The sequence below is a fragment of the Heloderma suspectum genome, chromosome 3, assembly GCF_057233095.1.
Source record: "Heloderma suspectum isolate Gila_16-S chromosome 3, 16-S_ref, whole genome shotgun sequence".
Taxonomy (NCBI): domain Eukaryota; kingdom Metazoa; phylum Chordata; class Lepidosauria; order Squamata; family Helodermatidae; genus Heloderma; species Heloderma suspectum.
In genome coordinates this window covers 26,198,128-26,221,991 of record NC_139460.1, presented here as the reverse complement: position 1 = coordinate 26,221,991, position 23,864 = coordinate 26,198,128, and the positions used below count along the sequence as shown (strand labels likewise).

The 23,864-nt window shown below is 40.7% G+C and overlaps 1 protein-coding gene across 8 annotated transcripts in view; it reads right to left on the bottom strand.

Moving 5' to 3' along the window:
- Positions 1-5,016: 5,016 nt before the first annotated feature.
- Positions 5,017-23,864, bottom strand: part of YAP1 (Yes1 associated transcriptional regulator) — a 100,768-nt gene continuing 81,920 nt past the window's right edge. For all 8 annotated transcript variants that reach the window (XM_084842658.1, XM_084842660.1, XM_084842659.1 and 5 more), the window contains 3 exons: positions 9,268-9,395; positions 7,313-7,425; positions 5,017-5,767 (listed from right to left, as the gene is read on the bottom strand). In XM_084842658.1, the coding sequence (XP_084698784.1) occupies positions 5,529-5,767; positions 7,313-7,425; positions 9,268-9,395 (480 nt within the window). In that variant the 3' untranslated portion in view covers positions 5,017-5,528. The remainder of the gene's footprint in view (positions 5,768-7,312; positions 7,426-9,267; positions 9,396-23,864) is intronic.

The following is a 23,864-nucleotide window of genomic DNA, read 5'->3' as shown; positions in this document are numbered from 1 at the left end:
TTGCAGCATCCTGTGATGAGGCTGGGCCAGGTAAGTAGAGTCAGGTAAGCAAGTTCCCTTTGTTTCTTGCTCAATCACTTTGTAGGATTTGGCCTGCTCTGGTACTAAGCTGGTGAAGAGCCCTTCTGGCCCCTGAGGTCCATCCCAAGACTGAGATGTAGCTGATGTCTCTAAAGGACTTGGGTCAGGCCTCTCAGGTTTCCAAGTCATCTTTTGCTAAAAAACGTCTTCCTCCTCCCCTTCCTTTTAGAGCTCTCCACCACTTTCCAGCCCAAGAGTGTAGCTTCTTTCCCAGTTTGGGAAGCTGGGGTTCCCCCTTTGTGTACTCTTGAGGTTTTTGTCTTTGGAATGCTGAAGGAGTTGCACTGGTTACCAGTTGTTTTCCGGGCCAAATTCAAGGTGTTGGTTTTGACCTTTAAAACCCTATACGGTTCTGGGCCAGCCTATCTCAAGAAGCACCTCCAGCAACACCAGACAGGCCGCTCAACAAGATCAGCCTCAAATGGCCTTCTCTCTGTCCCATCAGCCAGGACAGCTAGGCTGGTGACGAGGAATAGGGCCTTCTCTGTGGTGGTGGCCCCCACTCTTTGGAACTCCCTCCCTAGGGAACTCCACCATGCCCCCTCTTTAATGAGCTTCTGCCACGCATTGAAAACTTGGTTGTTCAGGCCGGCATTTGGGGTTTTTAAACAATGTTTTAATGTATAATTTTACTGTTTTAAATTGTACTGTTGTACATCGCCCAGAGTGGCCGGGTGACCAGCCAGATGGGCGATTAAGAAATTTAATAAATTAATAAAATAATGGATGCTTCCACTTCTTTAGCTTGACTCTCCACACTCTCACCAACCTTCCTCCTTCCCAATTGGCTCACCTATTTTCTCTCTCTCTGTGCTGCCTTGTTTCTTTCCCTGGCCTCACTAAATGGCATCAGCTGTTTCTGGAACTGGATCCTTGCTAGTTAACCTTTTCATCTCCTCCTGATGTCTGCTCTGCAGCTTGTTTAGCTGGCTCCTGGATCAGTCATTGGCTTTCCAGGCAGCATCACTGATTCTGGAGGACACCTCTGGGAGCCGCCCGACCATGAGAGGCTCCTTATCCCATGACCAGATGGAGGCAACACAAGATAAGTGCCGGTGCAATGATATTGTTAAGAGCATCCTCCACTGATCTTAAAGAATGTGATAGGAATTGTTAAAGCATGCTATGTTGGCAATGTGGACAAATGATTCCCAGGGCCCACACTGCTGTGAGAAAGGCTAAATTATGAGTTGATTAAATCCAGTTCATAACTGAGTTGAGAATTGGTCTACCAGTGATCTCCCAACTGTGAGAATTGGTGCATAAGATGGGAAATGTGTACAGCTCACCCATCAGGCAAAGCTAGGAAATGCCATTTAGGGTGCAATCCTATGCATGTTTAGACAGAAAAAAAGTCCTATAACTCCCAGTCTCCCACAAGCCAGCATAACTGTCTGGGCATGCTGAGAGTCGTAGGACTTTTCTCTGTCTAAAAATGCATAGGACTGCACCCTTAACAGATTTACTAAGCATCGTTAAAAAAGCTTAAAATATTAAGCCTTATGCTGAAAAATGGTCTTGTTGACTTTGCTAGTAACTTGCCATCTACTTTGAGCCAGTGCAAAATATTCACCACACGATATGATAAAATTAATTAATATAGTGCAAATGTGTGGCGGATGAGGATAGATTCTCAAATATCTAGATCAATTGCACTATGGTACCTACCGACCCACCTCACTGATGAAATAAACGACCCACAGCTCTTATTGGCTACAAAATTGACTCCTCCCAATTTGAGAGCACATTGGCATACATGCCAGAGTTAAACTATGTCTTACTTTTCTTTGATTCCTAGTTAAAGGGACCGTAACCAAAAGCTTGCATGTGTGTGTCTGCTTCCCCTGCCCCCGATCCAAAGCAAATGGGCAGGCTGAACACACAAAGGCTCTGGACAGGCATCCAAGAACACGAGTGGTGGGGGCGTTCTCAGAAATGGTTCCTGCAAATATTCTATTGTATTCTGACAACCACAAGAACTAAAACTTTTGTTTGTAATTCGCAGACACTCAGTATTCTGCATTCTCTGTCAGCCTTTAGGTGAAAAATTCTTCATATCTTCCCGTAAGCGTTAGGATCTATGTAATGTTAAAAATCAAACAAGACATCGTAAGCGCAAAGTATATATTTATATCATGTAAAACAAAAAAAACAATGAAAAAACGTATTACATAAAAGAAAATAATGTAACAGAATTTTACTGTGGTACCTAACAGAGGCATGCTCTTACATCTAAAGAAAATATAACATTCATAACTATATATATATATTTGAAAAAGTTGTGTTTCAGAGTTCTCTAATAGAAAACATTTTAAAATATGGAGGTCTTTCACCTAAAGGGAAAAAAAGTGTCATTTTTGACAGACATACACACCTGCCTGTGGTATAAAAAGCATCCCCCCATGATTGCTAGTAAAGTCATTTTAATATGGGTTCTCCAGATGTGCAAAAGCTAGGTTACCATTAATCACTCCAAAATTGTCTCTCTACCTCTTGCATTGCTTGAGTTCCAACACTGATTGGTACATTTTTTGATCCATACGATTTACAGAAACGGTACATATTCCAGAGCAGTTATGCTGCCAGACATACACAAGAATTCATAAGCTTCAATTGCATTCTGAACACGCTGTACTTAAAAAAATAGCTAGAAACTATAAAGTTAGGACAGTAATCTGTTTAAATATATACACCAATCAATACAAAACACTACTCATAACACTTTGCTTTTTTGCATTTCAATACAAAAAAAAGTTACACCACTTTGTCAAGTGATTAGATTCGAATAAAAACTTGCAATCAGTCTGGTTTGTTTGTTTTTCTTCTGCCAACAGTACCTAAGGCACATTTCCCATAAAATGAAGAGGCTTAAAAAGTAACTAGAGTTAAGTACTGCATAAATGACTTAGTGTTAAGAGAAATTCAAGAATTCCCAGTTTTATGTCGGTACCTCTCCAGCAGTGCTTCTCGAATACAGTATAAGCTGTGTAGTGTATGTACAACAAGGCAACATTTAAAAAAAGGTTCCAACTTTAAAGCTGAGATCAAGAAAAGCAAACAGAAACTATTTCTGTGCACCTCTATGCAATATCCAGGATAGGAATACAGAAGTTCATACTTGATGTTCAAATAAGTACAATGCTCCTCCAGTATCAGACAGAAATGGGCAAACCAAAATGCAGGAACTCTGAATCTCTCACTTTACTTCATTTATATTTATTTTTTTATTTTATTTAATAAATGTATATATTGGCAGATGGTACTGAGGTGGTTTATAAGACTAATCAAGTCAATTCATACTTGGTGTCAGTTTGCTTTCTAAAGTATTTTTGGAAAAGGGTGAGGAGACAACGAATATAGAATTCTCTTAATGGGAGTGTGATCTAATGGGAGTTGTAGGCCAAAACATCTGGATGGCCACAAACTGCCCACCCCTGCATTAAGCTGTGTTTTACTGGCACAGGCAAAGCTCTGGGTCTCATCTGTTAACATCACCCCCACATCAACTAGAAAAGGCCAAATAACGTCAACCATGTTTTTAATATTTCCTAAGCTGAAAGTGAACATGCCACATTTCAGCCTGAGTAGTGGTTTGATGGCCACATCACAACCCTTGAAAATAATGGGAATGTTGACAGATTCTACTGGTGCCAATGCATTTAAAGAATAATTAAAAAATACTTCATAGCTTATACTGTATTATTGATTCATGCTCATTTTGTTCACTTAAAAATACTCTTTGGAAAACAACATAATTCCTACAGACAACTTCGAGGACAATCATTTCTTGTTAAAAGTAATGGTATCAAGATGTACTCATTCCTCAACTGCAGTGCTAATCTCTACCACTAAAATATACTTCTACTTGCTCGTGTCACCATCTAACACATATCTTTTCAGTCTTCTAAATGCATCATGGGCTTATTCGTCAGCATGTTTTTGATGCATCTTAAGTTTAGTGTTTGTGTTGCTAGTATTGTAAACTCAGATGACAGTGCAGACAATATCACAAAACTAACTACAGGAAAGCATCCACTTTCATCCATCTGGGTCTTCAGAATCTCAAGCCACCAATTTCATCAAAATTAAAAAGCTCTTCCAACAATGGCAAGAGCTGTCCCTTGTTGAAGACTCATAGTGTATTGTTTGTTGTGTTTAAAACTCATCCTAAAAGCCATACACAGTTGACCACCTTTAAGCGACAATCCTAAAAACACTTAGATGGATGCAGTTCTTCTGAAATAAGTAGTGTTCAAATAAGTATATTCAGGAATTGTGTTCATTAAGAGTTACAAATCGTAAAGTTTGCACTAAGAGAATCTTTGCTTCAAATTCTGGCACAGTTGTGAAAGATAAGCCACCAGTCCTTTAGTCTAATGAATACATTCAAAGCTATCATTTAAAAAGTTACAAGCAAAATATAGAACTATAGCTATTCACTGGCTATACTAGTTAGGTATAAAAAGTCAACCATTTCAGACTTAAATAAGACTAGGTGAAGTCAGGAAATTTAGATTTCACAATTTTAAAATACCAAAAAAACCACCCCCAAACAAAACCAAAAACCAAAAACCAGTTAACTTCCTAACCTACTGCTATAATTAAAAAAAAATCTAGAATTTGAAAAGAAAAATGTAAGCTAGAATAAGAGGCAATTATCATGATTCATAATGTGTTTTATGTAAAAAGACCAGTTTATGGTACCATAAAATGTGAACAAGATAACCGAGGGAACTAGCCAGTAGCTAACAACAAGCATAATCCAACAGATATTGCTGCCAAGTGTTTCTTATTCATTTCAATGTTGATCAAGCAGCCATGGTTTCTGATGGACTGTGCCCAACAACAAAAGGTTTCCAGCCCCCTTCTGATCCTTATTTCCAAATCAGTACTGACTTCTTTTGCATCAGATACATCATTTTTGGCTTGCTGGACTAGTAAGTCTTTTTTTTTTTTTTGCTGCTTGCCATGGGCAACAGAGCAGACAACAAGCAGTCAGCTACTAGCAGGGATGTGCAGAGTTAAACTCATAAAAATCCATATTATTAGATAAAAGCATATGCAAACAGATAACAGGACAAAAAGGAATGGCAGTCATCATCCAAAAACAGGACTAGGCTATCTCTCTTGCCACTTCCCCATCCTCTCCCTCTCCATTACCATCATGTTGAACAGTAGTTGCAACAGCCAAAAAAAAAAAAGATAAAACAAATCATCTAATTCTTTAGAGTCAACTGTGAAAGAGGTCAGCAGTATAACAGCAGCGATTGGACAAGGAAGAACAAAACATGGATGCAAAGAATCTGGAGTATTTTGTTCATTTACTCGTTTTCCTCTCTGATCATAAGCCAAGAAGCCTTTGCCGCACAGGCTTGTTGTCAACATCAGGTACGTGTCTTATCTCCTTAGATCCTTCAAAGATTTCAAACTCCATCTCCCTGAGGCCCCTATAACCAGGTAAGAAAGCTTTCTTTATCTAGCTTGGTGGCTGCCAATACGGACTCCATGTCATTAAGGATATCAGAACTCAATGCTTCCTGTAGGCTTGGCATCAGTTCCTCTCCTTCTATATTCATTGCATCTCCTTCCAGCGTTCCAAGGTCCACGTTAGTCCCTGGAATGGCTTCAAGGTAGTCTGGAAAACGGTTCTGATGGGAAGGGATATTGCTTTGGTTGATACTGTCACCTAGATACAATATGAATGCAAAGTAGGAATGTTAAATACACCAAAATCATCAAACAGCACATGATATGGACAAATTGAGCACTTAGTCCCATAGTAGCCAACCTGTGGAATACATATTGCTTCCCCAGACACTCTTGACTGACCCATTCTTTCCATTAACTTTTGCACCCTTCTGTTGCTTGCTACACACATGCAAAACAGTAAGAACAACAACCACAACCAGTCACAGTGGCCAGAGATATGAGCAGGCTTCAGAAGTACCCATAGGGGTGGCCAATATTTTTGTCAAGCGTGTCACAAGCCATGGTGAAAATATGGGATAGAGTACCACTCTGGCATGGATGCAGGCAACCTGGGACCCTCTAGGTGTTTTGACTACGACTCCTATTAGCTGCCATCACCAGCTGGGCTTGCCCCTCACAGAGGCCATCAGAACCAACCGTCCAGTGAAGAAGAAAAGGATGGGATGAAAGACTAGTTTTTGGAGGTGCACTGGGGCATGTTTTTGAACTGTGAGGAGCCTGTGCCAGGAGGCCCATCTGCTTTGAGTGCGGCAATGTTGTCTTGTAACTAAAAATTAGTGCCCAAGTTTGCTTTTTTCATCCTTTAGTGCTGTATATTTTAGAATGTAAACCTAAGGGCAGGGACGGTCTTATTATTGATTGTTGTAAACTGCTCTGGAAGCCTTTTTTTAGCTCAAGGGCCAGATAAAAATCTTTTCAATACATTAGATAGCCTTGTTTTTCTCATTTATTACAGCTAAAATGTGGTCAGAAGGCCACATTCTATGTATCTATCTATGATTGTGGTGGTGGATATGAAGGGATGTATGGGGCCTTGAATGTATAAAGCCAATGGGAGGGGCAGGGGAACTTGTACAGTAGAGGCAGTGGGAAGAAAATATTGCAGATTTATGGCACAATAGCACCCAGACCATGTTTCACTGAACACATTATGAAAACAGACAAGGGCCAGGAAAGTAGTTCAGAATGCACCTGAAGAAAGCTATAACACAACTGTTAGAATTACTAGAAACAAAAAAAACCCTTATATTTTCAGATAAGGCAATCAATCATTCATTCAACCTCTATCTATCCATCCATCCAAGGTTGGAAAGGCACAAAAATTCACCAAAGCAGCCAGAAAAATATCCACACCAGGGAGGTGGGGAGAGCCAACCCCATAATGAGCTAAAAATAGATGATTTCCTAGAATTAGAAGGGGTCTTGCAGGGTATCTCAGGCTCAAGGCAGGAAATCCAGAACTAGAGTATCCCCAATAGATGGCAAGAGAGTTCCTCCACACTTCCCCCCTGACTAGTTCCTTTGCCTTGCCATTAAAAAGTGTCTTCTAATGTTCAACTGAAATTTCCCTCCCTGCAACTTAAACCAATTAGATATACTGCCCTCGGGAACAAGGCAGGACAACAGCTTAAAGTAATTCTGACATTACGCAGAAGTGCACGTTCCCCTCTTCTCCATTACTAGTTGGACAAGCTATGAGAAGCATCCAATGAGAGCTCAACTGGAAGGAAAGGAAACAAACCTGTATCCATTTCATCAACACTGTTGAGGAAATCATCTGGAGTTCTGGGGACACTGTAACTACTCATGCTGAGGCCGCTGTCTGTGCTCTCATCTCTCGAGTGATAAGTTCCACTGTAAGGGGAAAAAATTAAATTACTTCTTTTAAAGGAACACTGCAGACCTCATTATCCAAAGCATTACTTTGCACCAAGAAAAGCTGAATTCTGCTCTCAGAGTAAGATTATAGTTTTTTTAATAAAATAAAACAATTAAAATGAACCAAAGTTCTCTGGATGAATTTATTAAACCTTGCAACAGAACTACAGAATGTCACACAGATCCATGACTGCAGCTAACACCAAAAAGGTATCAGAATTGTAGAGATTAATCCATGCAATTCCATCTGCTACAATAGGCTTTCCAGGAGGTGGATGGAATAGGGAAAGCAACTTCCTTTCCCATATTTTTTGTTGGAGATACAGTTGGACCAAGGGATGCTATCTGTAAGAGGCGGATATAGAATTTCATCATTAAGCTCATTCTTGGAAAGAAACCATTAACAAAAAAACTAAGTGAAGAATAGATGGGAAACGTGCCTTGTGATTACTGTGGGGCAGTTCCTGGGATCTTTGGCATATATTTGCCCTTTAAAACGTCTTTCCCTCACAATACTGATCAGTTATATTGCAGGTCTTCCACCTCCAAATGTTAGCTTCTAAGTGTGTGTATAACCCACCCTGAGACATGTGGGACAGATAGCTCAAATAACTAAATGATGTGGAAATTACTTGTAGGTAGAACCAATTCAATGTGCACACAAAATACCATAAACTACAATATCCATTTTAAGGCAAACATATTTTGGGGTATTGTTGGTTGTCCCATTCTAAAATATAGCAATTGTTCAACACTGTTGCTGCTGCCAACATCCTATAGCCAACTAAACCAATTAGGATTGGGCTGTTAAGACACTAGGTTGTCATTTTAGCAATAGCTACAAATGCAGGCGGAGAATAGACAGGGAAGCTGCAGGTGTTTTTGTGGTGGCCACAGCACTGGCTGAGCCTTTGTATGGCTGCAATTACCAAAAAAAAACCACGGTTGATTGTTGCTATTATGGTACTGACTTGTATGATAATGAATTGTATGGGGCAAGAAAAAGGGCTTGGTGGCCACAATTGAGAGACCACATGCTACAGCATATCTACTTGCAAGCAAGTTCTAGTAGAAATCAGTGTACGTTTATGACTCATTACGACTCAGTCATAAATCATTAGCATGTTTATGACTGAGGTGTATATTGGAAAAAGCTAAACAGGCCCCGTAATCTCATGTTCTCAAATTAAGAAAGCCTATGTATCAACAGAGTTTTTTTAGATGCTTGGGTCTACAGGTTTCCTGTTTTCAAGCTTATCTGTACAACACTGAGGGCTAGAAACATTTCTTAAAAATCAAAATTAGTTGCACAGCATTGTTAACAAGAATCCACAGGCCACAGAAAGGAATGCCAGAAAAGGCTAGCCTATAAGCCTTGTAATATGATATGTAAAATCTTATCACTGCTTCCTGTGTCAATGCTACAAAGGATAAAAATAGAACCAGGAATGCTGCAGAAACTCCTTAAATAGAGCCCCACAGTAAACTTCATTGCTAGCTTTTGAAAAGCTTTTCCGAGTCAGTAATTCTAAACGGCTGTGCATCAATTGACTTGTGCCTGGGCAAACATGTTATGACTTTGAAGACAAACCCTTCCTACAAGTCTGAACAGTTGACTTCCTCCCACAGGAGACAGCTTTTAATCCTCAACTTAAAAAAAAGAAAGAAAACTGGACTTGCCATTTAAGGCAAGATTCATTTACAGCTGTGGTTCCTGGAACAGACAGAAGTTCAAAACAGACGATTACATGCACTAAACAGAATCTGAAAATCATAATCTTTGGCGAAACAAAACCACTAGTAGCTACAGCTACTAACCTGTTAAGAAAAGGGTCCGAACTATTTGTGGTCATTGTTCTGAGTTCTTGAGACATTCCAGGAGATGATACTGGATTCTGAGAGCCATCTTGTTCCATACTGGGAAGCTGACTACGAAGAGCCAATTCCTGCCAACCAAGAAATGACTGCATTCGTAAATCCACACAAGATTCACAATTCATGATCAGCACTGAAGGACTGACAAATTTATATCCACACAAATGCTATGTAAAACTAAAAGGACTGTCCAGTCTCATACTTACTGCACTGACTATCCATATGCCTCCAGAATTAAGGGCAGTACCACCTACTGGGAAACATGCTCAGGAGGGTGCTAATGCACTCACGTCCTGTTCGATCTATCTATCTATCTATCTATCTATCTACCTATCTATCTATCACATTTATATCCCGCCTTTTTTTCCTCTTTAGGAAACCCAAGGTGGCATACATAATCCTTCCATTTTAGCCTCACAACAGAGGTAGATTGGGCTGAGAGTCTGTGACTGGCCCAAAGTCACCCAGTGAGCTTCCATGGCTGAGTGGGGACTAGACCCCGGATCTCCCAGCTCCCAGTCCAACACTCTAGCCACTACACCACACTGGCTCTCTGTTCGTAGCTTCCCATAAGCATCTTGTTGGCCACTGTGGGAACAGAATGCTAGACTAAATAGGTCTTTGGTCTGATCTAGCATGGCTCCTCTTACGCTCTTATTTCATTTCACCTTTGTATCGCATTGTCCCAGAACTAACTTTTATGCATTTCATGTACATATACACTTCTTTCTATAACTGGATATCTTGTCTTAAAGCTGTCTTGGATATCTTTGTCTTAAAGCTGCATTTGCACAATTGTAACAACCAACCACACATACACATTCCAATAAATTAGATATAATTGGCCAAGGGAAAGGAAGAAAGGGTAATCCTGAGATGAAATTGTTAAATCTATAGATTCTAGAGACACGAAATAGTCAATGGTTTAGCAGCTGAAATTAACAAGATTTCTATCATCAGTGGATACATAAATTCATTGTTAGAAAATGAAACTACTGCAAATAATGCAGCAGAATGCCAAAATCTCTGTCTAGATCAACTGCGCAGAAAGCTGTACTTTCATTTAGAAGGAATTATCTTTTTGTATGAATGAGGCTTCTGAAAGATGCAAGGCAGGAACACGGTGGAGACAGTGTCAGGTTAAGTCTTGGGAAAACCTAGATTTAAGATCCACTTCTGTCATATACTCCGTAAGGTCATATTTTAGCTTCAGTTGTCCACCTGAAAACTAGAGATAACACTGACCTACCTTAAAAGGAGTGTCGTGAGGATGACTGCATAAAAACTGTACAGCATTTTTCAGTAAAAAATCTTCATTTTACTAGTAAGTAGTACTAAGACTACAGTTGGCCAACCTGAAATAGGTTGAGGCACACTAGGACAGGAGCCAAAGGATCCTTGCTGGGCTTTGCTACTATGTCATGGTCAGCCCTGCACTCCTGCCTCCCCTTGCTGAATTGCCATCGACTCCTTGACTTAGACTAAACTAAAAATTGCCCCAAGGCATATAGAGAGGAGGATGCACATATATAGTAGTACACATTACAATAGTAGTGCACATTGCACTCATACTGTGGACTTGACTTGCAGCACACTTGTCCATTGGCCAATGCTGGTCTAGAGATATGAATGGTCAAATTAAAGCACAGAATGTGAAAATTTGTTGAAAGCAAGTAGTTTTAACAATCCACCATAACACCATCACAAGAACGAAAAGCAGAAGGCAGCCTAAAAATAACTTTAAATAAGTAAATAAGACTAGCTGATCCTTTTCAGTGAGCCCTTCTAAACCACTATATTGCTACATCGTAGAAGCCTGGAAGTCAAAGCTACCACTTCCCACTTGAAGTACATCTGGAAAATGCCTAGGTGAAGGAACAACAGAATGGATTAGAAATGGTGGGAGGAGCTTTAGCTGAGAGGAGATGGGTGTGAGCTTCCAGTCAGTATACAGTGAGAAATAATTTGTGGGGCAGCCGCTGTGGAGGGGGACAGGAGAGAATACAAATCAAGGGACCTGGTTGGTGAAAAAGAACCCTAGCATTCGTTACTAGGTATCTAGTTGTTCAACGGAGCTCACAGGTCTGAGGAGGAGAGGGGACTTTCAGTTGAAGAACTTAAAATGTGATGCATCCTGCTAATAAACTGATGAAAGGGACTTCATAGGTCCTGGCAAACTACCCAAAGCCTGCCAAGGATACTCCATTAGGTATACAGGAAATTGCCTAGCACTATGTCAGGCAGTGTGATAAATGGGCATGCCCTGGCAACTTTAAACGGGAACTTCAAACCCTTCCCAAAAACCATGCTCCATTTTTTTCTGTAGATTTGATCTTCCCTCTTAATCTACATCTACAAAACTAATTCACCACATGTTTTAATCCACAAATGCCTACATCACGTTCATCGAGTTCCCATGAAGTTAATGGAATCTCTCCAGAAAAACTACGATAGCAACCTTGGATACTAACACTTATACTTTTTTGTGAAAATGAAGATGGAGAATGCAGGGATAAAGGCTTTATAATTACTATTTACTAATAATCAAATTTCTAATGTGTACAAGATTTAGTAAAAACTGCTTAGAAACCTAAGTTTTTACTTCATAAATCAAAAGCACATTAGAAAGCTCCAGATTTCAGTCCAGGCTTTAAAAGTATGTATTGTTCTATATATAAAAAGACAAAGTCTGAAAAAAAATCTGGCTTATAACTATGACTATTTCTTAATTACTTAAAAAAACCTATGTCAAACTTTTCTAACGGCCCTTGGGAAAGTGAGTCCAAACACTCATTGTTAGTACAAAATCCTAATTTTGGATATTGCAAAGTGAGCCAAAATGATCCGTCAGCCCCTTGGAGAAGCTACTATAAAAATGAGGTTAGGTTTTTGAAAGCTATCCAACTGCTTACTTAAAGCTATATGGGTGTGTGTGTTTTTTAAAAGAGTTAGAAGGTCTACGTAACTTCACTGTTTGTCTCAAAATGTGCAATCCTTAACATGATAAAAAAACACCGACAACCAACCTCCCTTCTCCTCACTTGAAATTTCATTATCTTACATACTATTGTTCTGACTTCTTGTATATATATTTATAGATATTACAATAATGTGAATTTGCACAAAGGTCAGAGAAAAATATTTTACAAGATCGAATCCCCATGCTTCAAGAAAGATTAGCCATTAAATCAGCAAGTATTTGGCAGTGGAAGCCACTGCAGTGGGATAATGCTAGCGAGCCATCTGGGTAAAAACTCCATCTCAGCCATACAAAGGATGGAATTAGAACTTTGGGAAAGTCCCCTGTTACCATGGAAGAGGCAAGCCTAAAAAAAGTATAGCTTGCCGTTTGTGAGCTAGCTGAGAAATCCAATCCGAAACACCCCTCCTTTTCAGTTTCCCCCCCTCCCAATTTTGAAGATGTTTACTACATATAAAAATATTAAATTCAAATATTTAAGTTCTAGTGACAACTGCTTGCAAGACATATCCCAGTAATTAAAAGATGTAATTATACAGAACTACTAAGTCTTGTGGTGTGTATTCCTCAATTTGTCTGCATATAACTTCAGCCAATTTTTCCATTTCAACTATATCAAAGATTTTTCATAGCCACTTCAATAAAGAAGGTACATCAAGTCAGTATCCCAAGTTCTCTGTAACTCTTGACTTTGTCATATATAATGGATACATCATTTACAAGAACATCAAAGAACTAGGATTAACCCATGATGGCTTTCCAATATTGGTTATGCTTTTTATATACACTACCATAGGTGGAAAAAAAATCAGCACACCTGTGAGATTTTCAGCATCAGAGATATTGGGATGATATGCCCTATTAAGTTTTGATGGTGTCAAATACCAGCTATATAACTTTTATACTGAGCTTCTCTCCAAGTCAAGCGGAGGCATGATGTTATTATAAATTATGTATTGATTCCCATATATGCTCAGAAATCTCAATATGCTGTACCTCTTTAAGGGTCTGGTCTTAATTTCCATTAATTTTTCACAACATAACAAAGTTCTTTACTTGGACAGAAGCATCATTTTCCAGAGTACAAAAGGATTGCAGATGAAAATAGGAAAATGATTGCGTAGACAAATGGAATACTTTTGCATACGAAAAATCCCCAATATAAAAAATTAATCTGAAAAATTATCTCTAATTGCATAAACTCCCGAAACTGCATATATTCCAGAAAGTGCCCATCTCCAAAGGTATTCCTGCATCTATACCAGAAAATGTGTATCTCCAGAGTAAGAACTTGGGATCATGGTGAGTAGTTCAATAGAACTGGCTCACAAGTACAGCAACAGCAAAAGACAACTCTTGTGATGGATTACTAGGAAAGGGATTGAAGCTAAAATGGGAAATATCATGTTTGATATAAATCTACGGTGCAGCTGCAATTGGAATACTGTGTACAAAAAGGACAACTGACGTGATCAGGCAGCACACTGCTTGTGATTAAAAAAACCCTTTATCCTGATTCAAGCCACAGGAGATAGTATTGAACACCTTAATTGTAGCTCAGTGGTCTCTTGTTCTAATCTTCCTTTGAAGAGTCTTTGCTAAATAATGGTCACTTTAAAGTCAGTGATGGATCCTGAGAAGCTGAAATGGTCTCCCACTGGTTTCTGAATACCGCTATTTCTGATTACAGGTTTTTCTTCATTTCTCCTTTACAAAGAGACTGGCCTGTTTATCCTTTGTTGAATGCAGTAGGGCACTGCTACCAGATGATGGCATATGTTACACTGGAAGATGAGGTGAATGAGCCCATGATGTTGTGGATGTCATTATTATTAGGCCCTGTAATAGCGTTGCCAGAGTAGTTATGGGTAAAAAACTTGGCATTTGAATTTGTTGCAGGGTCTGGTCTCTGTGTTTATATATTTGTTATGTGGCATGTTGCTAATGACTATCTGTTTTAAGTTGGGGAGCTGTCTGTAAGCAAATACAGGCCTATCACCCAAAGCCTGTGGAAAGGAGATGCCATTGTCCAGGATGGGCTGTAGGCACACTGATGATACGTTTGAATGGTTTTAGCTGGGAGCTATAGTACATGTAGTGTTCTGTCATTTTCTCTTAGGCTTTATCATGTAACAAATTATTCTTGGGTGCTTTGTTTATCTGTTTTTCACTTTGTTGGGTGGTACTGTAATTTGAGAAACGCCCAATGTAAATCCTTAAGTTGTGCATCTCTGCCCACAGTTAATGTGATTGTCACTGTCTGTATCAACTGCATTTAATTTCCCTCTGTCCTCAGTTATTATAGCTCCCTCCCCAAACATGTGTATATGTACCTACAACCCAGGATAACATTCCATGCATTTGTAGTCCAAGAAAGCTTATGCCATAATAAATCTGTTGTTCTTTAAGACGTCCCAAGGTGCTTTGTTATTTTGGCTGCAACAGACCAACATAGCTATCCCTCTGAAAATGGTTTTGTAAAAAGACTATCATGGCTATGTTTCAATTTTTGTTAATTTACTTTCTATTGATTATAAAACAGCCAACAGTCTTCGTTATCACAAGTATAAAGGAACTTTATAAAGGAATACAGCTACCAAATATGAATGGCACCTTCCAAATTACTTTAAGCAGAACTACAGAAGACTCATAGCTTCCGCAGGCTTAGAATATTTAGTGTCAAGCCAAAATAAATCTCAGACTTTTGGCAGTAATTATTTTTAGATGCTCTTCTAAGCAATGACACCACTCTAGTCTTGGTGTCCTACAGACCCTGAAAATGCTCAAATGGGTGTTGCATCCCCTGCCTCCCTTGAGTTTTAGGGTTTGAATGCATTTGAACACTAGCAGAATATTTAAGAGAAGGGCTGACAAAATGCATTTGGAAGGTGAAAAAAAGGACTAGTAATTATGAAAACAGGAGCTCCTGGAAACAGGCTCAGGAAAGGAGGTCTGGGTTAAGGAACTCGTAAGCCACTTAAAGAAAATACCTATTTGCTTGTTTCCAGTAGATGGGGTTGGCCTTTGATTTATATACATTAAGATGAAGCTGGGTTGATGAAGTTGTTTTGCTTCTACTTAAAAGGTATGGTATAGTGTAGTCAGAGACATAGACTAGAACCAGTAAGAGCCAAGTTTAAATCTTTGCTCACCTATAAATGTTCTGGGTGCCTTTAGGCAAGTTTCTTCATGCTAGACAAGATGCTGCTGGATGACCAATGCTAAAAAAAACAACACTTGGCTCAATAGACTACTCACATGATCATTAAAAAAGTTTCTTTGTAAGGGAGAGATGCTGTGATCTCCCATGAGTTTGAAGCTTTGATGTTACACTGCTCATGCAAGCAGGGTCAGCCCCGGCTAGTACTTGGAGACCGCCCGGGAATTGGGCTCCCTGCACTGAGCAGCGGGTTGGACTTGATGGTCTTGTAGGCCCCTTCCAACCCTACTATTCTATGATTGTAAGTGGGGCCGTTGTGGATTAGCACAAAAGTCAGCCTCTGGCATCTTGTCAGACCCAACTTTCTCTCTGCATTGGCTTCCTCTGTAAAGTGAGAAGACTAAAAAATTCTCACAAAATTGCCAAATGGATGCTTAGATAATCACTTCTGATAAGCACAAATGCACAGAGCTCTCAAATCTCTCACAACACTTCAAACAACTGTAGAATCCTGTCTTCGTCATAATCACCATCACAACAACAACTTTATTTCCCCTAAAACAGAAGAATTCCAGCCATGGTGTGGGTTGTCCAAAGGAAGTTCAGTACACTTGAAATTAAATTTCAACTGAAATATAAATTTGATCCCTTAGGCCCCACTGATTTCAAGGGGGGTAAGAAGTCAGGTGCTCCTGACTTCTACTGGATTTAAAATATTTTAGCATGTATTCAGTTTTACCATTTACCATTAAACACAACTCAAGATACCCATCAATATAAACACAAGTAACAAAATGATGCCAGCACCTAATATTCTTGCTTTCATCTCATCATGTATACATTTATTGCTTACCCTACTACACAATTTCAGAAGCCCAGAAACCAGCTACAACACTAATGTGAATTTGCTTTTTCAGTGAAAGTAAATTGAACTCATCCTGTGCAGTCATTAGACTTGGGCATCACGCCAAGCCACGTTTATGCTTTGAGGAGCCCAATGCTCCCTCATCTCCTTCCACCCTACACACATGGCAAAACCCTTTCCTCCCAGGCAAGCACATGATTTGAGCATTCAGACAAAATGGGAAACTACTGTTTGCCTCAATCCCGGATAAGAAGGCAGGGAATCGCCATATGTGAGGGGAGAGAGCATGAGGCTCCACAAACCTTGCTCACATATCACCGAATCATGGTTTGGTATCACATGTGGACAAGCTCACTATGGGGCTGACTTACCCACACAAACAGATGCTCGCATTAGCAGTCTGAGCTGAGTAATGTGGGAAGAAGGGATTCATGGAATAGCGCAACTCGTCTAATGTAATTAGAAAATATCCTGGAAACAGATGGTCACAAAGTAGTCTGTTCTTGCACAATTAGGAAAATTGTGGGTTGTTCTGTTCACAGGGGAAGAAACAATTGTTGTTCAGTCATTCAGTTGTGTCCGACTCTTCGTGACCCCATGGACCATAGCACGCCAGGCCTTCTTGTCCTGCGCTCTCTTCCGGAGCATGCTCAAGTTCATATTCATTGCATCCGTGATGCTATCTAGCCATCTCATCCTCTGCCGTCCCCTTCTCCTTTTGCCTTCAGTCTTTCCCAGCATCAGGGTCTTTTCCAGTGAGTTTTCTCTTCGCATTAGGTGGCCAAAATATTTGAGCTTCAGCTTCAGTATCTGTCCTTCCAATGAGCACTCAGGGTTGATTTCCTTTAGGATTGACTGATTGGACCTCCTTGCAGTCCAGGGGACTCGTAAGAGTCTTCTCCAGAACCACAGTTCGAAAGCATCAATTCTTCGGCGCTCAGCCTTCCTTATAGTCCAGCTCTCACAGCCATACATTACTACTGGGAAAACCATAGCTTTGATTAGACGGACCTTTGTCGGCAAGGTGATGTCTCTGCTTCTGACTATGCTGTCTAGGTTTGCCATAGCTTTCCTCCCAAGGAGCAAGCGTCTTTTAATTTCATGGCTATAGTCACTGTCTGCAGTGATCTTGGAGCCCAAGAAAATAAAATCTGTCACAGCTTCCATTTCTTCCCCTTCTATACACCAGGAAGTGATGGGGCCAGATGACATGATCTTCGTTTTTTTAATATTGAGTTTCAGCTTTTGCACTCTCCTCTTTCACCCTCAACAAGAGGCTCTTTATATCCTCTTCGCTTTCTGCCATTAGGGTGGTATCATCTGCATATCAGAAGTTGTTGATAATTCTCCCGGCAATCTTAATTCCGACCTGTGATTCATCCAACCCGGCGTTTCTCATGATGTACTCTGCATATAAGTTAAATAAGCAGGGTGACAATATGCAGCCTTGTCATACTCCTTTCCCGATTTTGAACCTATCGGTTGTTCCATGTCTGGGTCTTACTGTTGCTTCTTGACCCTCATACAGGTTTCTCAGGAGACAGGTAAGGTGGTTTGGTATGCCCATCACTTTAAGAATTTGCCACATTTTGTTGTGATCCACACAATCAAAGGCTTTAGCGTAGTCAATGAAGCAGAAATAGACATTTTTCTGCAATTCTCTTGCTTTCTCCATGATCCAGTGAACGTTGGCGATTTGATCTCTAGTTCCTCTGCCTCTTTGAAACCCAGCTTGTACTTCCGGTAGTTCTCGGTTCACATACTGCTGAAGCCTAGCTTGTAGGATTTTAAGCATCACCTTGCTGGCATGTGAAATGAGCGCAATTGTGCGGTAGTTTGAACACTCTTTGGCATTGCCCTTCTTTGGAATTGGAATGTAAACTGACCTTTTCCAGTCTTGTGGCCGCTGTTGAGTGTTCCAAATTTGTTGGCATATTGAGTGCAGCACTTTAACAGCATCATCTTTTAGGATTTTAAATAGCTCAGCTGGAATACTGTCATCTCCGCTAGCTTTGTTGTTAGGAATGCTTCCTAAGGCCCACTTGACTTCACTCTCGAGGATGTCCGGCTCAAGTTCAGTGACCGCACTATCATGGCTATCAGGGACATTCAGATCTTTCCTGTATAGTTCTTCTGTGTATTCTTTCCACCTCTTCTTAATCTCATCTGCTTCTGTTAGGTCCCTGCCTTCTTTGTCCTTTATCATGCCCGTCTTTGCACAAAACGTTCCCTTGAAATCTCCGATTTTCTTGAAGAGATCTCTAGTCTTTCCCATTCTGTTGTTTCCCTCGATTTCTTTGCATTGTTCATTTAAGAAGGCCTTCTTGTCTCTCCTTGTGATTCTCTGGAACTCTGCATTCAGTTGGATATATCTTCCCCTTTCTCCCTTGCTTTTCACTTCCCTTCTTTCCTCAGCTACTTGGAAAGCCTCCTCAGACAGCCACTTGGCTTTCTTGCATTTCTTTTTCTCTGGGATGGATTGAGTTGCTGCCTCCTGAACAATGTTACAGACCTCCGTCCATAGTTCCTCAGGCACTCTGTCTATCAGGTCTAATCCCTGAAATCTATTCCTCACCTCCACTGTATATTCATAAGGGATATGACTGAGGTCATACCTGAATGGTTTAGTGGTTTTCTCTACGTTCTTCAATTTCAGCCGAAATTTTGCAAGAAGAAGCTCATGATCTGAGCCACGGTCAGCTCCAGATCTTGTTTTTACTGACTGTATAGAGCTTCTCCATCTTTGGCTGCAAAGGACATAATCTGATTTCGATACTGACCATCTGGTGATGTCCATGTGTACAGTCGCCTCTTGTGCTGTTGGAAAAGAGTGTTTGCTATGATCAGCATGTTCTCTTGGCAAAACTCTATTAGCTTTTGTCCTGCTTCATTTTGTACACCAAGGCCATGCTTGCCTGTTATCCCAGTGATTTCTTGACTTCCTACTTTACCATTCCAATCCCCTATGATGAAGAGGACATCTTTTTTTGGTGTTAGTTCTAGAAGGTGTTGTAGGTCTTCATAGAACCGATCAACCTCAGCTTCTTGGGCCTCAGTGGTTGGGGCATAGACTTGAATTACTGTGATGTTGAATGGTTTGCCTTGGATTCGTACTGAGATCATTCTATCATTTTTAAGATTGTACCCCAGTACTGCTTTTCCCACCCTTTTGTTGACTATGAGTGCTACTCCATTTCTTCTAAGAGATTCTTGCCCATAGTAGTAGATATGATGGTCACCTGAATTAAATTCGCCCATGCCTGTCCATTTTAGTTCGCTGATTCCCAAGATGTCAATGGTCAGTCTTGCCATCTCATGTGTGACCACCTCCAGCTTACCTTGATTCATTGATCTGACATTCCAGGTTCCTAAACAATATTGTTCTTTACAGCATCGGATTTTCTTTTCACCACCAGACACATCCACAGCTGAGTGTCCTTTCGGGTTTGGCCCAGCCGTTTCACTCTTTCTGGCGCTACTTGGAAATACCCTCTGCTCTTCCCCAGTAGTATATTGGACACCTTCCGACCTGAGGGGCTCATCTTCTGGTGTCGTATCTTTTAGCCTTGTGATACGTTCCATGGGCTTTTCTTGGCAAGAATACTGGAGTGGGTTGCCATTGCCTTCTCCAGTGGACCACATTTTGTCAGAACTCTCCGCCATGACCTGTCCGTCTTGGGTGGCCATGCACAGCATAGCTTATGGCTTCACTGAGTTACGCAAGCCCCCTCGCCACAACAAGGCAGTGATCCATGAAGGGGGAAGAAACAATACTTTCCCATGAATCTCCTCGTGATTTCTACTGCTCAAATGCATGGGCCACTCACACGAAACAGGCTGCAGTAATGTCTGCATCAACTCTTAATTTCACAATTTGTACATGCTTGTACATACTGCCTTGAAGCTGGCACACAGGACTCCTTTTTTCTCCTGGAGAAAAAAAAGGTCTTGTGTACCTTTTCTAGGGTTGCTTTAAAACAGGACATTGAAGCCTGTAACTTTTTAAAAAGTAACTCCTTGGTATTCAGTTACATCAAGCAATCCCTTCACCAGTTCAGGAAGAGTCTAAAAATTGCACTGCAAGTCAGAATGAGTAGCATGCGCTTCTGAGGTCTGGCAAAGGTTTGAGCCACATTGGGAAAAGATGGAACACCATGAACAGGCTTACCATCACACAAACACAGTTGTATTAAAAACATTAATACATATTTTGCCAGGAAATTCGATGCAGAATTGCTCAGTCTTCCACTGAGGCCCTGAGTGAACACACAGCCTCACTGTTCACAACAGCATACATAATATATGTAAACATATTGAGTGGAACAGAGATGGACTTCAGGCCTGCAGTTTGGTGCCCACATCATTTCCAGTTCCATGGTTTTATAAACAGAGCTTAGTCTGCTGGGCCCACAGGCAGATCTATGCAAATGAACAGCATTTTCAGAAAAAGGCTGTCAGAAACAAGTCAAAAACGTTTAACATAGAAGTCCACCATACTGGTTTCCACATTATTTCCATGAACCTATTTCAAATACACAATTAACTCATCTATTTCAATTAACCACATCTATGTTAAAAAGTGTGAGCTACTTGAGGTTAAAAGTTTTTTTAAAAAAATACACTGGCAGTGGAAAAATCCTTGTAAGGTGCTAAGCGTAATAGCAACATTTCCCATTTCTAAAATTTAAATCATAGCATTATAGGGCAGGCCATGATCAGAGCGTCCTTTAGTCTGATGGCCAAGTCATACATTATGCAAATTGGTATAGCAGGGTCCTTCCTGGACAGGGCAGTTAAGACTGCAGGTACAATACTGCAATTTTAAACACCTTCCCAGGTTTAAAATTGCTTAGACATTTTAGTATATTAAGCAGTATATAAGTACTACAAACAAGCAAACAAACAAATCCTTTTGCTAGTAAGCTAGCATATTGTGAGAGAACCTAATCCCTTTAAAAGATATTTATTTATAATTCTTTATCAAAATTAACACAAGTCAGTAAGATACCTATCACTATTATTTCAAAAAGGTATATTATTTTAAAGGCCAACTGAAAGCAATTTTCTATATTCTTGTTGTTGTTTATTCGGTCAGTCGCTTCCGACTCTTCGTGACCTCATGGACCAGCCCACGCCAGAGCTTCCTGTCGGCTGTCGCCACCCCCAGATCCCCCAAGGTCAAGTTTGTCACCTCCAGAGTATCATCCATCCATCTTGCCCTTGGTCGGCCCCTCTTCCTTTGGCCTTCCACTTTCCCTAGCATCAGCATCTTCTCCAGGGTATCCTGTCTTCTCATTATGTGGCCAAAGTACTTCAGTTTTGCCTTTAATATCATTCCCTCAAGTGAACAATCTGGCTTTATTTCCTGGAGGATGGACTGGTTTGATCTTCTTCCAGTCCAAGGCACTCTCAGAATTTTCCTCCAACACCACAGTTCAAAAGCATCTATCTTCCTTCACTCAGCCTTCCTTATGGTCCAGCTCTCGCAGCCATAGGTTACTACGGGGAATACCATTGCTTTAACTCTGCGGACCTTTGTTGTCAGTGTGATGTCTCTGCTCTTCACTATTTTATCAAGATTTGTCATTGCTCTCCTCCCAAGAAGTAAACATCTTCTGATTTCCTGGCTGCAGTCAGCATCTGCAGTCATCTTTGCACCTAGAAAGACAAAGTCTGTCATTGCCTCCACGTTTTCTCCCTCTGTTTGCCAGATATCAATCAAGCTGGTTGCCATAATCTTGGTTTTTTTGAGGTTTAACTGCAACCCAGCTTTTGCATTTTCTTCTTTCACCTTCGTCATAGTTTCCTCAGCTCCTCCTTGCTTTCAGCCATCAAAGTGGTATCATCTGCATATCGGAGATTGTTAATGTTTCTTCCAGCGATTTGAACTCCAGCCTTGGCTTCATCAAGCCCAGCACGTCGCATGATGTGTTCTGCGTACAGGTTGAATAGGTAGGGTGAGAGTATAGAGCGCTGCCGTATTCCTTTCCCAATCTTATACCAGTCCGTTGTTCCGTTGTCTGTTCTTACCATTGCTACTTGGTCGTTATACAGATTCCTCAGGAGGCAGACAAGATGACTTGGTATCCCCATCCCACCAAGAACTTGCCACAATTTGTTATGATCCACACAGTCAAAGGCTTTAGAATAGTCAATAAAACAGAAATAGATGTTTTTCTGAAACTCCCTGGCTTTCTCCATTATCCAGCGGATATTGGCAATTTGGTCTCTAGCTCTATATTCTAGGCATGCACAAAATACTGCTAGCATGGTAGCATGAAAATAGAAGAGTACGTTAGGTGTCAGTCCTCCTTTAGAACCCAATTGCTGCATCATCTTCAGATCTACTGGAGGTGATTTTCTTTTCTGTATGAAGTGACGTAACACAGACTGGATGGAATTCAGTTTTTGAAAAATTAACTGGAATAGATAGAAATTTTGGCAACCCTTTCATTACGCAAATGGAGTCGTATTTTTTTATTACTGTTATTACTATCCCCGTTCCTTTGCAAGAGTACATTTTCGCCTATCAGATATATGTAGGCTTGCCTTGTCAATTTCCTTGTACGTTTCAGCTGTCAATAGGAGAACCAAAGTGGAGTGAGTAACACACAAGGAAACTGATATGGCAAGTCTGCATATAGGCTAATTTGTGCACAGTTGTGAAGGTCCAGAGGAGAAGTAATAGTAAGAGAAAGGAGGAACCCACTAGCGCAAATCAGAAGCACCAAAAATGGGGGGGGGCAGAATAGGCGCATCAAAAGGGGACACACACACACAGTATTTGGCAATGCAATCCTCTCACTTTTAAGTGTTAAACTGACACTTGTCAGTGTCCTCCTCCCATTCAACACTCCCTTGAGTCTCCAGTAAGGCCAGAAAGGGGAGCCACTGGCTTCCCACCACCACTGAAGTGTAGTAGCCACAGCAGTTACTGCTCCAAGAAGGAGCTGCAAAAAGGGCCACAAAAAGGGCCACTCCCTTTGACAGCTCAAACATGCAAGGAAATTGACAGGGCATGGCTACATATATCCAAGAGGTGAAAGTGCCATTTTACAAAAAGCGGGGGAAATTACAAAAAAAAACCCTGGCCCATTTGTGTACCGAAGGCCTCCAAAATTAAAAAAAAACAGATAGCGAACAAGTTACAGTCCCTCTGAAGTGCTATATGGGCATCTGTGGAGGGGCAGTCACTGGTGAGGGAGGCTGGAGGCAGCACTGGTGAGATTGCGATGAGCTTTTTGTTGCTCTTGCCAAGCAGCTTTGTAGCCAATCCTGGCAACCCACGATAAAATTGCTCTCCTGAGTTTGGACAACGCAACAACCCATCATAGTTATGAACAACCCTAGAAGAAATCATGGGGTCTCAGGCTGGCTTGTTCGAGAAAAATAAGCCAACCTGTGGAAAACACACTGGGTTCAGGCAACACGACAACCCACCATGGCTGGCTGGCTGGCTGCCCATGGTGGGTTGTAGTGTCACGCGAATCCAGTCACTGTTAAAACCCTATGTGGAGAATTCTATGTAAGGAAAA